Source organism: Myotis davidii, unplaced genomic scaffold, assembly GCF_000327345.1.
Source record: "Myotis davidii unplaced genomic scaffold, ASM32734v1 scaffold30, whole genome shotgun sequence".
In the NCBI taxonomy this organism is placed as follows: Eukaryota; Metazoa; Chordata; class Mammalia; order Chiroptera; family Vespertilionidae; genus Myotis; species Myotis davidii.
In genome coordinates this window covers 2,429,351-2,450,888 of record NW_006282874.1, presented here as the reverse complement: position 1 = coordinate 2,450,888, position 21,538 = coordinate 2,429,351, and the positions used below count along the sequence as shown (strand labels likewise).

At 37.7% G+C, this 21,538-nt stretch overlaps 1 protein-coding gene across 1 annotated transcript in view; it reads left to right on the top strand.

The window, feature by feature from the left end:
* Positions 1-743: 743 nt before the first annotated feature.
* PHF20L1 (PHD finger protein 20-like 1) overlaps positions 744-21,538 on the top strand; it is a 54,265-nt gene continuing 33,470 nt past the window's right edge. The window contains exons 1-4 of the mRNA XM_015561566.1: positions 744-850; positions 1,702-1,817; positions 16,651-16,822; positions 16,964-17,048. Of these exons, the coding sequence (XP_015417052.1) occupies positions 1,735-1,817; positions 16,651-16,822; positions 16,964-17,048 (340 nt within the window). The 5' untranslated portion in view covers positions 744-850; positions 1,702-1,734. The remainder of the gene's footprint in view (positions 851-1,701; positions 1,818-16,650; positions 16,823-16,963; positions 17,049-21,538) is intronic.

Below are 21,538 nucleotides of genomic sequence, written 5' to 3'. Positions count from 1 at the left end.
TTTACACCAAATAAACTCCTGGCTGCGCTTCCTGTGAACATGAATGCACTAATCTTTCCTGCTGTCATGGCAGGAGGATATTACTACCCTCCCCAGTCATGAGTATTTAAGTTTGATTTTATCTATTTAAATGGCAAGTATTGGTGTTGGTTTTCCCCCTTACCTATCAGATTTTTTTCAAAAAGTAAAGGACAGTTGGTTTTATTCATTTTTTTATTTTTAAAAATTTAATTTCTATTGAATTTATTGGGGTGACATTTGGCTAATAAAATTGTATAGGTTTCAGGTGTACAATTCTATTATACATCACCACCCCAAGTCCAGTCTTCTACCACCATTTGTCCCCCCTAAACCCACTTCTACCTCCCCTCACCCCCCTTTCTCTCTGGTAATCACAATACTGTTGTCTGTTTTTAAGTTTGTTTGTTGGATTTTTTTTTTTTTTTTTTTTGCTTACTCCCTTCACCATTTTCACCCAGCCCACCAACCCCTTTCCCTTTGACAGCTGTCAGTCTGTTCTCTGTCTCTGTGAGTCTGTGTTTATTGTTAGGGATGGTCCCTTTTGAATTGTGATCAAACTATTAAAATGATTACATATTTGTGTGTTTTCCTTTTTAAACTGGGTGGGAGCACTGTCATATTAGTCATTCTGAATATCCAGAAAGGCTTTAGGGATCCCTTTGCATTCCTGATTACCTGTTATCTCTTGGGAAGGCTGCCTTCAAATGCGCTTACATCACTCAGGCACTAGGTCCTTAGTGGAAAAGAGGCTGCCTCTGGGTGCCAGTGGCCATCGGGGCCAGAGGAGAATAGTCCACCTGCCAGCGATCTAGAGAGGAGAGAGAGATAGGTACTCCTTTGTAGTGTTTGTTTGAACGTTACAACCACCTTATTGTCAATATTGAAGTTGACGGAGGCCCTGCCTATATTGAAATATTGTAGAAATGAATTCTCAGAGTTAGAAAAAATTCCCTATCATTGTGGCTCATTGAATTGAGCGAAGTATAAAGAAAAAATTTCCTTTGCAACTTTATATGTTAAGTTAAAATTATTGAATCATTGGCTACCAAGGTGGAGGGTCATAGGGAATGAGATGCCCTAATCACAGGGGGAATGGCCAGTCTTCATGGCGGAGGAGCGTGTTCACTGCTGCTTCCATCTTTGTGTGTCCCCCAGGGTCTTATCAAAAGCCTTTCGTGTTACAAGGCACTCAGTAAACACTTGCTGGAAAATGTGGTTAACTTGTGCTCAAGAATCTCATTAGTCATATTCCAGGACACGCAACTGTCTTGATTTTTCAAAGCCAGGAAAACGTTTTCAGTCATTACTCTGGAGAGTTTTCCTGGATATTTTCCAAGCTACAATTTAAAGCATGGTAGCCATTAGTTTTAATGCCCATCTGTTCTTTTTAAGTAGTTATCTTGTTAATGTCCTTTTTTAAATTTTTATTTTTAGTATGTATTACATTGATTGAGGTGACATTGGTCAACATGAACAAATAGGTTTTAGGTGTAATGTCTTTTTTCTTAATCCATTTTTAAGATTGCCTGTAAGTTGCACAGTACTCTACCTAGAGATATTGGTAATCATCATTCAAATTTCTTAAAAATTTGGCAGTTACTGTGATGTTTTTAAATTTTTGTTTAATTCCTTATGCATTTTATGCATCAGAATCTAACTTTTTTTCCTTTCTTGAGGTAGTGAAAAGCGAATACTGAAGAATAGTATCTCAAGATGAGTAAAAAGCCCCCAAATCGTCCTGGAATCACTTTTGAGATTGGGGCTCGGTTGGAGGCACTGGACTACTTACAAAAATGGTATGGAAAATCGGAGCTCTTGACCTGAAGCACGTGTCTGTAGTCTTGCATATGTGGGTTCATCGCTGTTCTGACCATGGCAGGAACACTAATGTAGTCATATTTTGAATATGTGTACACACTGGTTTTTAGTTTGCCTGCTCTTCGGACTTTGCAGGTTTAGCATCTAAACACTGTCAGATCATTTTAGTCAGAGCATTGTAGGTGTTTGGGAACTGCAGATGAGGATGGAGGACATGAGATATAGAGAGAGTGTCAGTACCCCTGTGTAGTTAACGAGCTGTATTGTGGTGGGAGGAGGGGATTAATCCAGATAACCAGCTTCTTTGGGATAACACTTTCAAATGCCAGTATTTGTTGATGGTTAGCGTAGTCATTGTTCACTGGCCCACCTAAAAAGCCAAACCACCTTTCTTCCCCCTTCCTCTGGCCATCTGTGAGAAGTGGTGAATTCAAACACCTCAACATACCCCTCATCATGGCGTGGGGAAAATGAGTTACATGACATAAAGCCGCCACCTGGAAAGGAGAGAAGGGACCACAGTAGGAGTAACGAGGGTCCTCTCTCCTTATTCCACTTAGCTGGCCTCTACTGCTCTCTGGGACGGTGTCTCTCTGCCATTCTCAGCCCCTAACCTGGGAGGGGCATTGGAGGGGTTCCTCTCATAGGGTGGTGCTGCCTCTGCCCCTCTGGAATCCTGTGGTTCTGATGAGGATCTAGCCATTTAGCAGGTCCAGGTCTGTCTACCAGACTGGTTGACATTTTCTCTCACTACAACTCCCTTCAGAACACAGTGGGCATCGTAGATGTGCTTTTGATTGATTTGTATTCCGTCAGCTTCCTGCATTGGCAATGGCAGGTGGAGAAAATTTTGTGTTGTGATATTTGACTCTAGACCAGCCTGAGACTTTCGTCTCTTAGCATCTGGCGTTAGAACTCTCCACATGTCCCTGACCCCCAGCCTAATGAACGCTGCCGTGGCCTCTGCTTTGGGACCGTTTGAAGCTGCAGTTTGAGGTGGGAAGGCACAGCTGTATGGCCCCATGCCTTCCAGCTACACCTCAGTGGTTACTCCTTTGTAGGGGACACAATTGTTACTCTCATGAGGTGGCGGGTGTACACAGTAGTTCTCAGTAGGGGCTTTGGGCAGCACCTGGGAAGCAGGCAGTAGCATCCCGCCTGGTCATAAAATCATCTCCACACACGCTTCTGACGGACAACCACTGCGTCAGACCTGCAGCCAAGCATGCCAGCTTAGTTAGCCCTGGGCTGTCGTGAGCAAAAGAAGCTTTTGACTAGGAAGGCACACTTCTGAATCTGTGATACAAGAGTGTGAGAAATGTTACTTCTTCTTTGGTATTAAATTCTTTTTATAAGTTACCGACTTTTTAAATTACTAGTTAATTCATAGTAATATATTTTCTTAGGCTTCCAAACTGACCAATTTGTAATTGAACTAACAGTTTTGGTGAAACACACAGTTTATTAGTTTTCTTAGTGACTTTCAGGGATATTAGCATAATTAACTTTGATATTAGTAAGAAATTCACTTTAGGTGGTCAAAAATTTTTTTTTATTTAACAGTTGTTAAATTGATAATTCAATAGTTAAAGTAAAAAGGTTATAAAAAAGAATCACTTTAAAAGTCAAGCCTGAGTGTACTTTTAGAGTATTTGGAATTTCAGAGAACAAATGAAAATCATAGCTTAAATATTTTCATTGTCTTCTGCATCTCACCATGAAATTTCTAAGTGCTTACGAAGGGTGGTAACATGCATATGTACTCATTAATTAAGTTTAGATTTAATTTTAATGACCCAAATAATAATGGCCTCCTTAAAGTAAGTAAACTTTAGCCAAAATAATTACATGCAATAATTATTAAAACTTGTCATCAGCTTGATTTTTATGAGCTTATTTACATGAACATTTTAGCATACTGCTACAGTTGATGCCTTAATTTAAAAATAAGAGTATTGTATATGCATATTCTAGGTAATTGAAAAAATAATTTTCCTATTGTGACTTTGTTTATTAATCAGTAGTCTCAAGAACTTGTTAGGCTTGGGTGACCCTATGATATAGTATTACAGAGCTTTATCATAGGATAGTAATTAATTGCTAAGATTTACTGAGTTTTCTATGAGACACAAAAGAAGTTCAGTGAGACCCAACTGATTTTATTTCCAAATAAGATAAACTTTATTAATATTGTCTCATTCTGTATTTCATGTAAATTTTACAAATTTTTGCTTTAATATCAGGTTAAAGAGTGAAAGGGTTGAGTGTTGAAAAACTTTGATATTCTTGTGAAGGCAAAATAGTTAATCCCTGAAAATATACTGAAATAATTCCCTTCTCTCTCCCACCCCTCCTTACCTACTTTCTTTCATTTTCTCTCCTGTTGCATCCATATTGAATGCTTAGTCTTCCACTGTCATTCATTCAATCGGAAAGTCTCTTATAGTCATTGGACAGGGAGGGAGGCGCAGGAATGAAAATACTGCTGTCTTTGCACTTGAGACATTTATGATAAGTATTACTGACTATTGTTAAGGAAGTAACATCACATGTTGACACATTACCTTTTAAAGGGAAATGCAGAGGGAAAGTTGTGATAGTTGAGCACCCAAACTGAATTTGTCTTATATGTAAAAGTTTTTTCCTGTATAAAAAAGGAAAACAATTTTACTGTGTGCCCTATAAATAAAAGGATACCCTCTTAATTTAATGGACAAATAAACTGGAGGTTAAGTTCCCATTTTGGTTTAATAGAAAGACTCAATGTATTTTTCTTAGAAAAAGTTCATAATTACTGCTTGAGTAAACCATATTCCACATTCTTTAAAGTTCATAAAGATACTTCAGCCTTGACAAATACACTCTACATGTTTAAGTAATGATTTATTACTTGTTGTTTTCAAAGTAACCTTAGAGTTACCTGAGAGAACTCATTGGTGGTCTGATTACTGATACTAATGAATGCAGGTCCTGAGGAAGCACTGTGAGAAGCCAGTCTTCTTCAGGGCCAGTGTGTGGTTTTCCACACTTGGATTTCTTCGGTACTGACTAACCCTAACTCCTACTTAGTTGTGTGGGTTGCTTTAATTTTTAAAAATTTTGTAGTTTTACTTAAAACATTTCAATTCTTTCTTAATAATCCTTTAAAAGACTAATAATACGCTAATGTTTACAGCTAATACCATCAGCATTTTCTACCTTACCTCCATCACTACCTCTGAACATCCAAACTTTGACAGTTTCATAATCTCATTAATACAGCATCACAAGAACGAACATGGACATAGGTGGTTATTACAGAATTATATTTGGGGAAAGGAAAGCTCTTAGTTGGAGTTATATTGGAGACATTTTAAGTGGATTCTAAGGACAAAAGAGGCAGGTTCAAATTCAAACTGTCATATTTCTGATCCTGTAAATATGGGTAAGCCCTTGAACTTGGTTGACCTATCAGTAAAATGAAGCAGTATTACTGGCATTTACTCAGGATTATTTTAGGGATCAGATAAAATAATGTGTTTAAATTTGCTTCAAATTCTACAAAATAATACATAATTATAAAGCACGGGCAGAGGGAGAGTTGAAAAATAATTCTTTGGGGATGTTTTTCAGTGTAGCTTTGTTTTGACATGAGAATGGCCTGAAATGTAAAGAGAAAAGTATTTCATTGCAACAAACTATACTCCATGTGTTTTTTTGTTTTAAATATATTTTTACTGATTTCAGAGAGGAAGGGAGAGGGTGCGAGAGATAGAAACATCAATGATGAGAGAGGATCATTGATCAGCTGCTTCCTGCACGCCCCCTCCTGGGGATCGAACCCGGGACCTTCCATTCTGCAGTCCAATGCTCTCATACACTGAGCCAAACCAGCTAGGGCTTATACTCCATGTTTTTGAGGTGATGATAAGATCTTAGTTTCTGCAGAGTTTTATGGTTTACAAAACACCCTTGCAAATATTAAAGTACGTAATCATTCTGAAGAGTGTTTAAATTGTACTGGCTTGACTACTGATTTAACTTTGTCTTTTGATTGAAATGAAAATAGTTACTCTATGGCAAGTGACTTAATTATGGAACAAGTCAAGTAGTATGCTCTGGCGTTACTCCCGAAAGAAATGAGACATGGAGTCAATTTAAAACATTCAGATGAGTTATGCTCTTCTGACTTTTTTGGGTACATTTTTATTTAGTTCTGTTCTAGATCTAAAGAAAAGGAAAATGAAAGATTAAAAAATGTGGAGATGTCTCCAAGTATCAGAGTTTGATAGAACAGTATAATTTGAATTGGCAAATACTGTTTCCATACATTTGGAGTTTTTTTGAACTGTATGGAACAGTTGCAAATGTGAGTTTTTAAAATGTTCATGAACAGAATTTTAATAGAGTGGGAAAGTTGAAGAAATTTAGATTGTACCAAGTTCAGATACCTTCTAATTTAAATAAGAGTACTGTTTTCTGAATGGAAAGGGTTGCTTTTTCTTAATTGGATTTAGCTATTCAAAAGGAAACATTGTAGAGACAAGTTGTACAGTCTGTATGTGGAAAAGAAGGCTCTTGAAAGTAGTATGTGAACCAAGTTTAAAACCTGAAGTCATGTTTTAATTATATGAGGTAAGTTTGAAACTTGTAGAAACCTTAGGTGAATACTTTTTAAATAGAGATCCTTTTGCTAATATGAATAAAATTTTGTCTTTTTGTAAATTGGGTTTTCCTAAATGTCTGTGCACTTGAAAAGTATTGATTCTTATTTTGAGCCACTAGCTACCTTAGAGAACCTAATTTCAGCTATAGACTCAGAAAACTGTAGAGTCACATTTATACACGAAAATAATTGTATATTATGGTGCTCCTAGAAAACTTAAAGATGGATTCCAGATTAAGGACTCTTGCTGCAGAGAACTTCAAATTGAAATGAACAAGATTTCTTCTTAAATTCTGAGGTGGTTTACATTTATAAAGTCACACATTTTGAAACTTAAGATCTAAGGGAACTTTCGGTTTTAGTCATCAACCAGGCCTATATCCGTGCACAAGCACTTGTGTTCTTTAATTTTAAAATTTCCACAAAAGAAAGCCCCATAAACTTTTAAAGATAAAGTTCTCCTTTCTTCTCCCTACAAAAAAGGTTAACAGCAAGATTAGAAATACAAGTTAATTTAACTGGAAGTCAGAAATGTGGCTTCTAAATGCTGTTCTGCCATGAACTGGGTGACTTCGGCGAGTACTTTCTGCTTTAAAGTCCTTAAAATGAGGCCATGACTTAGTAGACCTTCCGGTTCCCTTGAATTAGAAACTTAGTTTTAAAGTCTGCTTTCCACCTGTTCAGTGATGAAGTGATGGCAGGTTTCTATATCTTACGTAGGTATGTAATAGACTTGAGGCAGAAGTAAGCTAGACAAGGGGTAGGAGTCATACATAGTTTGTTCAAAATTGCTGGTCACTAGAAGAGAAAATGAGTTGCAAAAAGTGGAGAAAGGTGAATATATTTTGGAACAGAGATTTAGAGGTTTGAACTATTTGGAGTCTAGTGGTATTGGGCAGGTGCTTACCCTTTATCCAACCAGCTCTGTCACTCTTTTAAATGTTTTTCCATTAATTGTTTAATTTTGAAATTACTTGGAGTCATAACTATTGGTTTAAAAAAGAATATTTGTCAAATAGGACACTTCAGCTCACTAACTTTCTATGTGGTACCAATTTATTAACAAGTTGCTTCTCTTATAAGGTTCATTGACACTAAAGTTTTGAAGTGATTCTGGTGAAGTCCAGCAGTGATTCTTAGACTTTAGTCTCCATCAGAATCACCTGGAGGGCTTGTTCCGCAAAGATTGCAGGGCCCCAGGGCTTGACACCCACAGCTTCTGATTGAGTAGGTCTGAGGGAGCCCAATTATTTGCATTTCGGACAAGTTTTCAGGTTATGCTGATGTTGCTGGTCTGGGGAGCACATATGAGAACCACTGTTCTAAACTATACAGAATTATGAACCTGAAGATCAAGTTTTTGATCTGAATAGCGATGGAAATATCAGGATTTATAGTCTGCTTTTAGTTCTTTATGTTAGAGGAAATAAAATGTAAGTACATTGCAAAATGATACGATCCAGAAATCTGTTTTTGCTGTTTTTCAATAGAGTCGGATATATAGACCTGCATATACTTTGCTTCAGTGTTCTTGCTCCTCTTTCTGCAATCTGCAGTCCCACCTGGCTGGATGGTTGTGGTTTCGGCCCTTGACAGTTTGAGGTTCTGAGATGTTACTGTTTTATTCCAGGTGATATGGCCAAAAGATCCAAGTCTTGCAGGTTCTTTTGCTTCAAGTCTAGTGACACCTCTTTGCTTCTCATATAGATGCCCTGGAGCTTTGAGCCTCGGCTCCAGGAGCAGGTGGGCTCAGTGTTCACAGGCCATCGTAGTTCCTGACGTGCGCTAGTGACATGCATGTTTCTGGTGTGTACAAGGGCCCCGAGGATCCAGGATGCCATGTCACTCTCATTCCCTGGAATTAGAGCACTTCTGCAAGGCAGGTTACTTTCTGGTCTGGCTGTCCTAGGGTCTTCCTCCCACACTTACCTTAGAATCCAGTCTTCAAGCCGACGATTTCCTAGCCTCCCTCATAACTGCGTAACAGTGTAAAGTCTAGAAAACCTCAGGCTTATTGTGCTGTGCTCTGTGTGTGTGTATATGCGTGTTCATGTAATGGCACAGATTGGGTCAAGATGTAAGACAGTTTTATTTGCTTACCTGACATTTGGTTGAAGCTCAACCATCACATATCAACAGGTATCCAACTCCCTATTACATCATTCCTCCTGAATATTATTATGTATTTGGAGGTTTTACACTTGTCACATTGCAGTATGTAATGCTTTATTTTGTGGTGGGGTGTTGATTAAAGCTCTTAGTTGGAAAATAACTTATCTATCATGGTAGCTTTACTAAAAAGGTTTGCAAGTCTAGTTTTACCGAGTAGACAGACTGTTATCTGTAGATTCTTAAGGGTATTTAATTTTGTTGTTAAATGATTTAACTGTGGGAGAAAAATACTAGTTTTACATTTTAAATGTCAGTAGTATAATTTAAAACATTAACATGATATTGAAAAGGCAGCTTAGTTTTGCTATTCTTCATGAGTCCTGGCTTTTTAGTATTTTTATATGACTTTCTATTTGAAGAACTATTGACCACTACCTCTCACAGGTCATTAGTCAGCACATACAATTTTTTAAAAAAATTAAATTAGAAATTGATATGGTAAGGTACTCAAGTATAAGGTACTTACATGAAATCACATATATAAAGCCCTGGCCCCTGTCATTCACAAAAGTTGCCCAGCAAAGTTTATTGCAAATTGGTGGGTTGGTAAAGAATGAACCCCGAAGTTCTGGGGATGTGAAATCTGATCACCATTGGAGAAAATTATGGCAAATGAATTGTGACTTACTGCTTGAAAACTGAGCATAATTTGCCATGCTAGGTTGGCAAATTTAACATTTTTAAAGTCACTAAGTGTTTTTCTTAGTTTTGTTACATCATCCTAGATTTCCTATCTTAATTTTTAGGTTTATATTATGACAGTTTTCAAACATCATAAAAGTTAAGCTACTTTTGCATATTTATTTTGTACAATATAATAACAATTGTTTTTTATACTCGTTGGGCTAACAAAACCAATTTTAGGAATTTTATTTGTATCAAAAGCAGATTACATTTTCAAGAAAAAATAAACGTAATGTAGTTTGATGTTGTTACTTGTTCTGAGTAGCTGTTGGTAAAAGCCCCTATTGAAACATTGCAGTAAGTGTGACAGGAGCTGAAGAGTCTCAGTTGCGAGATGCAGATTACATATCCAATGGAAAGCAGTCTTTCAGGACAGACAGACAGACCTCAGTTCAGGAGCTAGTTTCTTAACCTTTCAGGTCCTCTGTGACCTCCTTTTCATACCTGGGAAATGGCATTACCCAACTCAGGGTCCTTTGAGGATTAAGCAAGGCAGTGCATATTGAGAGCCTGTCATGGTTTCTGCCATGCGGTAGGCACTTAATACATGTTAGCTTTAATAATGATAATAGCATAAGCATTAGTTATTCTAAGAAAGTAGAATCTAGTGGGAGAGGAGTCAGTGTAAATTCTTAAGGCTTTAATCAGTAGGCATATAACATCTGGTGCTATAGCAGTAAAATAATATTTTAAGTGCTAAATATTAAATAACACTGGTTGAACTGCACCCTGCTGGAGTTTCTAGTTTTATGACAAAACTAAATAATGAAGACTTTGGTCACGTTAGTCTGAACAAATTATATGACATTCATAAATGCTGAGTAAAATACTGGTGGCATTTTTTGGTAGAGTAGGAAAGGAATTTTTATAGTGGGAGATGGTAATGAGTATAAAGGCTCTGGTGTAGGTCTTTTGATTGGTTAGAACTGGTGGTATGAATGAATGCAGACAAGGCAGGAGGTTCAGGGGCTGAGGTAGAGGGGAATAGGAGTTTAAGTCCAGTGATCTGAAATGAAACCTGAATTTGGAAGGTGGCTGCCACAGCTTCTAAAGGAAAAGACACAGCCAGCTCTGCTCTTACCCGGTATCTGCTGCAGAGGCTGTGACACGCAGGAAGCGGGCCTCTGGCAAGGTTGTCCTGGATGGGTGTCCTAGGGGATGAATGGCTCTGAGAAGAGGAACTGAGGGATAATGTGATGAGACTTGCTATTCAGTGTTGGAGAAGATGTGATTTTGATATCATCTGAATGCTCTTGAAAGTCTAGATTCATTTGTATTTCTACTTCATTTTGGAATACAGAGTTGGAATTAAAACATTTTTGTTTTCAGTGTGTTGTTCTAAGGTGTAAACAACGTGCGCTATCTAAAGGCAGTTCATTCAAAAATATTATAACAATATTAGGTGACATTGTTATTTTATTTATAATTAATGAGTGAGAAAACACTTTTGAAAATTACAGAGTATAATATAAATTTAAAGTGCTCCTAGGAAGCTAGCATTTTTAGAAAGTTGCTAAGTTATAAGGATATTATGTTTGTTTTGGACTATATTCTACATTAATTTTTATTATTTGGCAAATAATCCTCATAACAGTCACATGTAAGGAAGTTCTTATCTCTCTGTTTCTAGTTTTTCTAATCTGTTTGAGTCTTTTGTATGACAGCATGTTAGTTTTTTTATTACGAAGTTCCTCTATACGAAACTGTTTTGAAATGTTAATCCTAACTCCTTTAAGATTCTGCTAACATTTAGATTATGTTTGTCAGATTTCAAGTTACTTCATTCTTTGAAAATCGAAGAACTACTCTCTCTAGGAGAAAGTCTAATTTCTGTACTCTCTGTGCTACTGTAACAGATCTTTATTGTGCTAGGCATTACATTATATTGTGTCTGCATTAACTTGTTTGATTCTCTTTTTCTCTTCCTCCCGCCCTGAATTTGGTTGATTGGAATAATGTCTTACTTGTATTTGTAGCTTTATTCCTACTTTTTAGTGTTTGGTACATAGTGAGTTAGAGACAGTGTTTGCTGAGTAAATGGAATGAAAAGAAAGTGTCAATTTTTAAAGTTATACAAATTAGAAATTTTACTATCTTAAAATAAACAAAATTACTTATTAAAAACATAATTTGAATAATTTATTGGGGGTAATTTTGAAAAATACTTTGCCTTTTTAAAAAAATTAATATGGCATTTATTTAAATGATTAGCTAAATCTCCAAGTGAATTCTGATGGATATTCAATATTGTCTGGCCTTGCTCAGTGGATTGTAACCTATCAGTGAGTAGTTAACAACTGTTTTCTTTTGCTTAACTGCAAGAAATCCTAGGTTATAAGTATATCAAGGATTTCCTGTGTCATTTCATTATGGTTGACTTTCTTTACCAATAGAGGTAAAAATTTGGATGTAACAAACTAGATGACAAATCAGAATGAGTTCCCTAAATTCAGATAAAGTTTGTTTCACTGTAACTACATTGACTATAAAGGGATTTAAAAAAATCTATTAGACTATGGTTCTGGCGTAGCTGCATGCCCATCATTTATTTCTTCCTTCCAAGGATAATGGCACATTGTAGTTAGAGTGTTAATAGATGATTTTGCCTTCCAGAACTATTTTCCTTTTTGATCATAAACCCCTTTGAAAATCTGATTCAAATTGGGAATCCCCACCTCAAAAGAATCATCCATCATACACGTCTATACCACACACACAACATTTTGTCTATTGGGTGAGTCAGGACCTGCCCGTGTAAAACAGTTCACTGTGGGAGGCAGTATAGGAATTCATCTGTGATACTCATTTCCATGTTGGTTTCTTGCTCTTTAGAAGACTGACCTGAGTGATCCAAGAAATCAATTAAGAGATTACAATAGTACAATTGTATGTATGAAACTTTTATTAAATTCAGCAAGAACCTTTATAAAGTATTCTAGGTATTTCTGAGTGCTGTCCCTTTCCATCAAGTCTAATAAACGAGAAGGACCAATTTTAGGGTGGGTCATTTTTCTTGTAAAGTTGGCTGAGAGTCAGCTATTCTCTAGGATTCAGGTGAAAATGACATGAGAGTGAGGTGGACCCAGATCAGTGGAGACAGTTCCTCATTTTCTGCACAAGTAAATATTATTTAAGCAATACATGGATTTCAAAGTGGGATTAAAATAGAGTAGATAGTGGAATTTTGTGGTATTTTGCAGAAACATGATAAGGGTTAAGAGAGCTCCATGTAGAATTTTGGCTTTGAGGACTCATACTTCTGATGAAGTTGCCTTCTCTCCATCTCTTTCTTCTGAACTCTTGAGAGATGCCAACCATGGTGTTTTCTTCTTATTGCTAATTGTCTTAACCGGTTAACTGCCATGATATTTTGAATTTAATGAAAAAAGGTCTGCCGCTTGTGTCTACAGATGCTTATGGCGTACAAATAGTTAACTCTGAAACCTGTCGTTCACTTCTCAACCTTTCATAAATGTTGGGACTCTGCCCGTCGCTATCCTGAGCAGCTTTCCATGATCCAGCCTTTACAAAATGACAAAGTAGGAACATTATCACCACCTCGTCCAAATTCAGTGCGAAAAATCTTATGTTCCATTCACACTTAAATTATTGTAAAACATAAAGGGTGCATCAAAATAATGCTGTAATTCAAGATGAGTGGCATTTGTGCATACATTTGTTCAACAGTATTTTTCGGTCACTTTGTGTATCAAAGCATTATTACTATGGCCATATGCTAGAACACGGAAGTCATTTCACTGTGTAAAATGATATGTTAAATGGCCATTTTTTGCATTTTTTAACATGTAGCAATGATCTTGATGTTAGGAATTTTTTTCCTAGGGTGTAATTGATAACCAAATGAAGTACAAACTTTATGAAATTCCCTGTTTGTAGAATAAAGGATCATTTTATTAATTTGCTATTTCAGATCCCTTTAGCTTGAACCTAGTTAACCAGTCCAATCTGAGCCCCACAATTCTCTATAATTATCTTACTGCTTACCATATAGTCTAGCCTCAGGGAACTGGCTTTATGAAGTGCCCATTCAATTTCTGATCATGAGATCCTTGAGGTCTGGACTTGTCTCTGAATCCTCATTGTCTTGGCCTTTGTCAAACTTGAGCCACATTGTGTGTTTTTTTAAAAAATATATTTTTATTGATTTCAGAGAGAAAGGGAGAGGGAGAGAGAGATAGAAACATCAGTGATGAGAGAGAATCATTGATCAGCTGCCTCCTGCATGCCCCCTACTGGGAATCGAACCTACAACCTGGGCATGTGCCCTTGACTGGAATCGAACCTGAGACCCTTTAGTCCGCAGACTGACACTCTATCCACTGAGCCAAACCAGCTAGGGCCACATCATGGTTTTAAGTAAATGAACAGAGTGAATAATTGGGGTATGCTCTGTGTATACCCTTGACCTTTGTTTGCACAATATTCATTAAGTATAAATCCTACAAGTCCCCCACCAAGAGCAACATAAACAGTGTCTCCTAAGGACCTTTAGTGAACTTTGCAGTTTCTTCTGAACTATTAATAATAACATCTTAATATACAATTTTTGTATATACTTACCAGTTGACCATGTATAATACAATCACTTTGATAGAGGCCTTATCCCATTTCTTCTATAGGCTTTTGTGCCAGTTAGCTTTGAATACTCTACTGCAGGTATTAGGCATCCTTGATCTTCATCTGTTAGTTGGGGACTGTGTTATCTATACCGGGGGTGGGTACCAGGATCCAGTGAGATAGGGTATAGAAAGAACAGTTGACACTCACTGTGGAAAGAACATAGAGCCGGACACAAATCGATTCTCAGTACAGATCCTGATTCTCCTCTGTCTCCTCACCTCACTCTGAGCTAAGCTCCTGGAAGGTAGGAGTTGATGTTTCTTTTTCCCTACCAGCAGTGCCTCACAAGTGCCTTAATCTTAATAGATCCCCAAGGGTATGCTGAATGAACGAACAGAAATTTGGAACTTCTTGCTAATAGTATTATTTATGACACCTGTTTAAGATTCAAAGTTAGATTAGTAGACATTGTAAAAATTAAAATAGAATATCTTGGGTATTTGTGTTACTTAATTCTTGGCCTTCATCCAAAGTTTACATAACTCTAGATGTTTACTTTGTAAAGAGTATAACGTGTTAATTATCCTGAAGAAGTTCCCGGATGTAAGTTTTAGTCTGGTGGTTGCATCTAGCATCCTCTCAGCCAACAGAACTTGAAGTATTTTCGGAAAACTATAAGTTACTTAAAAACGCAGTCCAGGTTTAAATGATTTGAACTCAGATTCTGATTTCACTGAATTGAATCATATTGTGACAATAAAGATAATGCCTGCCTCTGTTTCTGCTACTCATCTCACTTTGAGAAATGTTTCAAGTATATGGATTGGGTAGATTTAGAATGTGAAGGAACCTAAGAACGAGCCCCTCACTTTTTACTCAAAATTTAAAAGATGTGATAATATGTGAAATTAGAGGCTTTTATGTTTGGGGAGAAATTTATCAGTTTTTATAACTGATAGAAAATCTCTTTCTAGAGATGAAATTCCTGGCTTCCCTTAATGCTGTTGACAGTTTTTATGTTTTCAAAAACCAGAGCAGCAAGAACAAACAAACCAGAGCAGCACCGCCAGCGACTAGCAGTGGAGCACCGTTTCCAAATGGGCACACCGCTGTGTCCGTTCTTACTCCTTTCTCTAACACAGTATTTCCCACCCAACCCACTCCCCAAAAGACCCAGAGTGCGAGCCAACTTCAGGTTGTAATGGGGTCAGCGGCCTTCTTGGTTCTGAAGAAATTTGCACTGTCTTTTCCTGCACATGCTCTGCATTTCCTGAGTGGCTGGCTGTATCTCACTGTCCTGGGTGCTGGGAGATACAAGGTGGATGTGCCTCAGTTATTCCCGAAGCTCACAGGCCAGATCGGCTTCTTACATCATGTTCCCTAACCCTCTCTCTACCCAAGACATGTTAAGAATTATTCTGTGGATAATAGTGAATGCTTTATCTCCATCTGTTAACAGGATCAAGCCGTTTAACTTTAACATCCAATATTTTCTTAGCTTGTTTGACCATGGGATCCTTTTTGTGTGTCACATGTTAGTGTCGCAAGGGCAGCAAATGCTGCACAGCACGTGCTTTAGGAACCTAAAAGTTACACACAGTATTAAAAAGTATGACTTTTTGTGATGAGATGGGTGCTATGAGCACCGAGGAGAGAGTCGGGGAAGTCTTCATGCAAGTGCTTACACGTTCACTCAAGTGTGGAATGATGAGTGTACAGAGGAAGTGGAAGGGTTGCTTAGGGTGAGGCAGAGAAAACAATGGGCAAAAGCATGAATGTTTGACAGAGCAGTGTCTGCGGAAACTCCAAGCAGTCCAGTATTAAACCAAGTGGGGGAACAGGCTCTACAGAGAATGAGTCAGCCCACAAAGTGTATAGGAGCTTTGACTCGCATGAGTGGTCTGTAAGCAGGGAGTAGTCAGTTTCTGAATTTCTCTCATGCTTTATATTTAAAGCTAATTCTCCAGAGGGAAAAGAAAATTTCAGATTTATAACAAACTACCAAAAATAAGACAAACTATTATGGCTGAATCATCTACTGTGTGCTATTTTTGAGTTCTTTGGTTTATTTAATGGTCTTTTTTTTAAAAAAAAATTGAGTCATCTATGAACATTTAATAGAGTACATTAGGAATGATGAGGCAGTTTTCCTTTTTAAAAGTATTGAGTTAACTAATTTCTGCTTTGAAAGCAGTTGTAGGAGAATCATCACATGTGAAGCAGAACAATGGGATGTCATTTTTATATTTTTAAATTTAAGATTTAACTGAGCTTTCTCCACCATCATTGATTCTCATTGGAAAATAGTGGAGTGTGTAGAAAATTTCTTTGTAAACATCCCATTTAAATCCTGTAATATTCCAACCAGTGGCTATATCATTGTTTGGGTAACTATCGATAGTCTTCAGTTTTTCTAACCATACTTTTAGATGATTTTACATTTCTTTGTTCTGATAAATGTTTTGTATATTATAGTTCTAGAATTGGAATTATTGGGTCAAAAGTAGGAATATGTTTAAGGCTCCACTGGGAATTTATCACAGTGTTTATTTCAGTAGGTATTGAGAATAATCATTAAAAAAAAAGACAAAAATAAGAAAGGAAACTTTGTTGGTTCAGTAGTTTAAAAATATGGACACGTTTTGTTTGAGGTTTTAACAGTTAGTGGTAGTTCATACTTTTTAATACTGTGTGTAAACAAAGGTAAGAATTTTCTCTTTATTTTTGAGGTATCCATCACGAATTGAAAAAATCGACTATGAGGAGGGCAAGATGTTGGTCCATTTTGAGCGCTGGAGTCATCGCTATGACGAGTGGATTTACTGGGATAGCAACAGACTGCGGCCCCTGGAGAGGCCCTCACTGAGAAAGGAAGGCCTGAAGGATGAGGAGGATTTCTTTGTAAGTAGCAAGCTCTTCATTTGCTAGATGTGTAGTCATCTATTTAAAAGGAATTCTGTTAAAGTTTGCAGAAGCTTGTTTTTATTAAGGAAACACTTATTTATTATACATGGTATTGATCTGAAAAGTTGTTTAAACTAGGATTTTAAAGCCGGAGAAGAAGTTCTGGCTCGGTGGACAGACTGTCGCTATTACCCTGCCAAGATCGAAGCAATTAACAAAGAAGGTATGTATCCGAAGTGATCTGAGATTTAAGATGGGATTAACAGTAACATTTTAACTATGCTGCTAACTTTAATTAGTGCCTAAATAAGCTGTTTAAATTAGTAGAGGTAAATATAGTTGGTAAAATTTTTTCAGTTTTCAGTTCATAGGCTTAAGTTGTATGCTTTTTATTTCAATTTCTCTGTTTTCCATTTGTTGTCTAAGCTAATTTTAGATACTCATCTCAACCAGAGAGTGATGAAGAGTTAGAGGGAAATTCAGATCAGTTCAACTTGGAAGTGAAATACTCTGCAATATTTGCTTAGGAAAGAGTATGGAACTTCTAAAGTTTGAGGCTTTCCTTTATTCCTTCTTTCCCTTGTACCATTTTTCTTAATTTTTTATAGCTAATTGAGGGTTAATTTTCCTAATAGCCTTTCGTAGTATCTAATATTGATACTGAGCAAAAGTTACTGAGATGATCAGAAATGTTGAAAATAACCCAGAAATCAGGTGTGGTAGTGTGTCATAAGACCCAGTAAGTTTGTTGTAAAGATAATGAATTTAAGAAACAGAACTCATAGGGTGATTAATTTGAAAAGGAATGAGAATATTTAAATCATTATTGGAAATATACTTATTTTATTTTTTAAATTTCTTATTTAAAAATAGCCTTTAAAACAGTTGTGAAATACTTGCAAGTAGATCTTTCAAGTTGGTAGTACATTAGTTTTTCTGTTACAATTATTTCTTAAACTTGACCACTCATTATTTTTACTAAAGAAGCACACATTGTGTGACAGCTTCTTTGCAAGAAGGGCATTTAATCTAAGTAAGGGAACACTTCCTTTCAACTGGATTTGAAAGGCAAGCAAGGAAGCCAGTTACAGCGGGAACGAAAAGGCCTTTCTGGCGGAGAAATGGTGCATGCGAAAGAAAAGACGAAGCATGCGCTGTTGGGAACCGCAGTCTCTGACGTGACTGGAGTGGAGGGTTCCTTTACGGGGAGAGGGTAGCAGGGGAAGAGGCTGGAGGGAGAAGCAAGGATAGGTATATGTGTCTTGTAATCTTGCTAAAGAATTAGAACTAAAAAAATAGAAGTAAATTGGAATTTTATTTGGAGGTGATGGGAATGATGGAAGAGATTTAAGCTGAGGTTTTAAACTAACAACAAACCAGAAAAAATAGGTAAGAGAAGATAGAAGAGGAGAACGTTTAAAAAGATATATTAATCTTAGGTGTGAAAAAGTAAGTCATAGTCATCCAGCTAAAATTTATGGTTATAACTTTACAAAGGTCTTATTCCAATGTATTGTCTTAATGAGTTAAAGTAACAAACATGGCTCTGATTTCATTACCTCTAGTCACCTTTCCACAGGAAGAGTTGAGGGGACATCGCAGTTTTGTGGGTTCCTTCTCCTTCTCTAATAGGGCCTTTATTGCACTGTGTACTTAGGCTTCTGGAGAGCTCTGTTGCCGGGCTCATGTTCCCATGTCTTACACACGTGGGCTCCTCAGGGGTCAAGTACAGAGCCCAGTGCGGAGGACGCAGTCAGTAACAATTTGTGGACGGAAAGGGAGAAGTAGTGAATCAGTCCTGTCGGATAATGGTGTCCACCCAAAACAAGACAAAACGTAGTAAACTTAGACAATGCTTATTTAACTAAGAGCAGTTTCTTTGAGTGTGGTGAGCCTTGGGATCTTCCTTCCATGCTTAAAGCTCCCCGGGGATATGCATACCCAAGTGCATGCATACACACACCTACAACATACTCCTTGTCCGTGGGCATGTGCTATAGAAAGTTAAGCTTACATTAGTGGAAGAGTGATGATACCGATTGCTGTTTCTGCTATTTTAGGAGCAGTTTAAGTGAGACCTTAGAAAAGCATTGGCAGATATAATTTATTTATTTTTTTAAATCATTGCTGCCACCCGGCTGGTGTGGTTCAGTGGTTGAGCATCGACCTACGAACCAGGAGGTCACGGTTCCATTCCTGGTCAGGGCACAGGCCTGGGTTGCAGGCTCGATCTCCAGTGTCGGGTATACTGAAATTAATAAAAATATATTTTAAAAAATCATTGCTGCCTTTTGACCCAGTGATCCCGCTTCTGGTTATATATCCTAAGAATCCAAAACACCAATCAGAAAGAATATATGCACTCCTGAGTTCATAGCAGCATTATTTATAATAGCCAAGATGTGGAAACAGCCCAAGTGCCCATCAGTAAATGAGTGGATAAAATAGCTGTGGTGCATTTATACAATGGAATACTACACAACTGTAAAAAAGAAGGAACTCTTCCCTTTGTGACAGCGTGGGTAAGATGATTTTGCTAAGAGAAATAAGCCAGTCAGAGAAAGACATATGATCTCTCTAATATGTGGCATCTAATGAACAAAATAAAGTGACGAACAGTATGGAACCAGAGGGATGGATACGTGGGACAGATGGACAAATGTCAGAGGGGAGAAGAACACTGGATAAAGGAAGGTGAAAGGGTTAGCCCATGGACAGACAGCAGTGTGGGGTGGGCCAGATGGGGGGGAGGCAGGGGCTGGGTAGAATGGGAAAAGAGTAGAAATGGGAGACATCTACAATAGTGTCAATAATAAAATTTAAATTTCAAAGCAAAAGTAAAAGCAAGGGAATGAAAAATGATGACTAGGTAGGATCTCTCTCAACAGCCAGTGGGAGCTGCCCAGGGCTCGGAGCCGCCCTTCTCTTGGGAAGCCCAGAGCTATTGGGAGCAAGGGATGGGCTGAGCCATTCAAACGTAAGATAAACCTGACTTATCTTCTTTGAAGAAAATCACATTGGCAAATTTAGGACCAGAATATCTACAACAGAAGATCCTAAATGAACTATGGTTTAGAAATGACATTAAAAAGAGAATTGTAGCCCTGACCAGTTTGGCTCAGTGGATAGAGCGTCGGCTTGTGGACTGAAAGGTCCCAGGTTCAGTGCCGGTCAAGGGCATGTACCTGGGTTGCGGGCATATCCCCAGCAGGAGGTGTGCAGGAGGCAGCTGATCCGTGTTTCTCATCGATATTTCTAACTCTCTATTGCTCTTTCTTCCTCTCTGTAAAAAATCAATAAAAGATATTAAAAAAAAGAGAATTGTAGAACACATGTAAAAACCCAAAAACCTATATACTCATTGTGTATACACACATACATGCTTTGAAAAAGATCTTTAAGGGTACATACCAAATTATTAAGTCATTACTAACCCTGAGAAGATGGAAACTAACTTCCTCCTTTCACATTTCTGTATTATTTGATGTTTTAAACAGTACTTTTGTAATTAAAAACAAAATGTAGAAAAATCTTTAAAAAAAAGAAAATCTCCCCTAGATGAACTTATTTTGTGATTTCTGTAGCCCCACGTGTTGGACGAGCCTGCTCCTTCACCCCCCAAAAAAAGGCAAAAGGGAAAAAAGGCAACAGGAAGCCCTCTATTCACTGTAAAGGCTTCACAGATCTAAACAGATGTGAACTTCCTCAGTGTTTGTAATGTGTCTTAGAGAGGAGACACCTCAGTGTAGACAGCGGTCAAGGGTGTTTTCCTAGGAGGGTGGGATTTGAGGGGCTGATGCCTGAAGAGTGGGCTGGAGTTAGGAAAGGGGGAGGCATACAGCAGAGGGGACAGTGCGAGTAACGCAGGGAAGGAGCGGGGGTGCACAGTCATGTAGGGAGGAGCCTGCTCTCATCCGGAACGGGAATGCCATGTTGAAGACGGAAGAGGACAGTTGCAGGAGGCGATAGTGTAAGGTGAACGTGCGGTGTGGCATGCTCAGAATTTTCCATCTTTATCTCCTTGCTATTAACTGACCAGCTTTTTTTCATAACTTGGGTTTAGATATTTATATTTGCAATATTGTGCATTATGCTAATTATAGGAGGATATGAAATTCAAATTATATTTTTAAAAAAATCTTTGCACATATATGTCATTGGCTTTGTGCCAGCTTCAAAGCCAGTAATACCAATTATCACACTTATTGTTTATATTTCTTTTATAAAGGCCAAGTGTCTGTCTGCTTACTTAAAAGTGGCACTCATCTCTCACTTGTACAGGAAATGATAGGAAACTACTGGAATTTCTGTGTTTTCTAATAGTACTGACTTTTATTGGCTTGTAAGCATGTAGTCTGTTACAAGAAGTCAGTGTGCGTTGTAACATGCAGACGAACCTGGAGTCCTTAGGAGAGGACGCGGTAGTGGGAGAGGCCTGGGGCTTGGGGTTATGGCAGTGCTGCTGCGAAGCTGACACGGGATGAGCATTTGGCCCCTCAGAGGCTACAGGGTTAATCTGAACTGGGGGACTTTTATGTCAGGGATCTGTAGAGTATTTTCTAGCTTAAAAGCCTATAACTGTAATTCTTACTTGCTAGTTCATTGTTGCCAAAGAAATTCTTTCCTGAGAAAATGGCTTTTTCACATATCACATCTTTTTGTCTGTTCATTGGAAAGAGACTTTGAAAGAGAGCAATGTTTATAGAAATATTT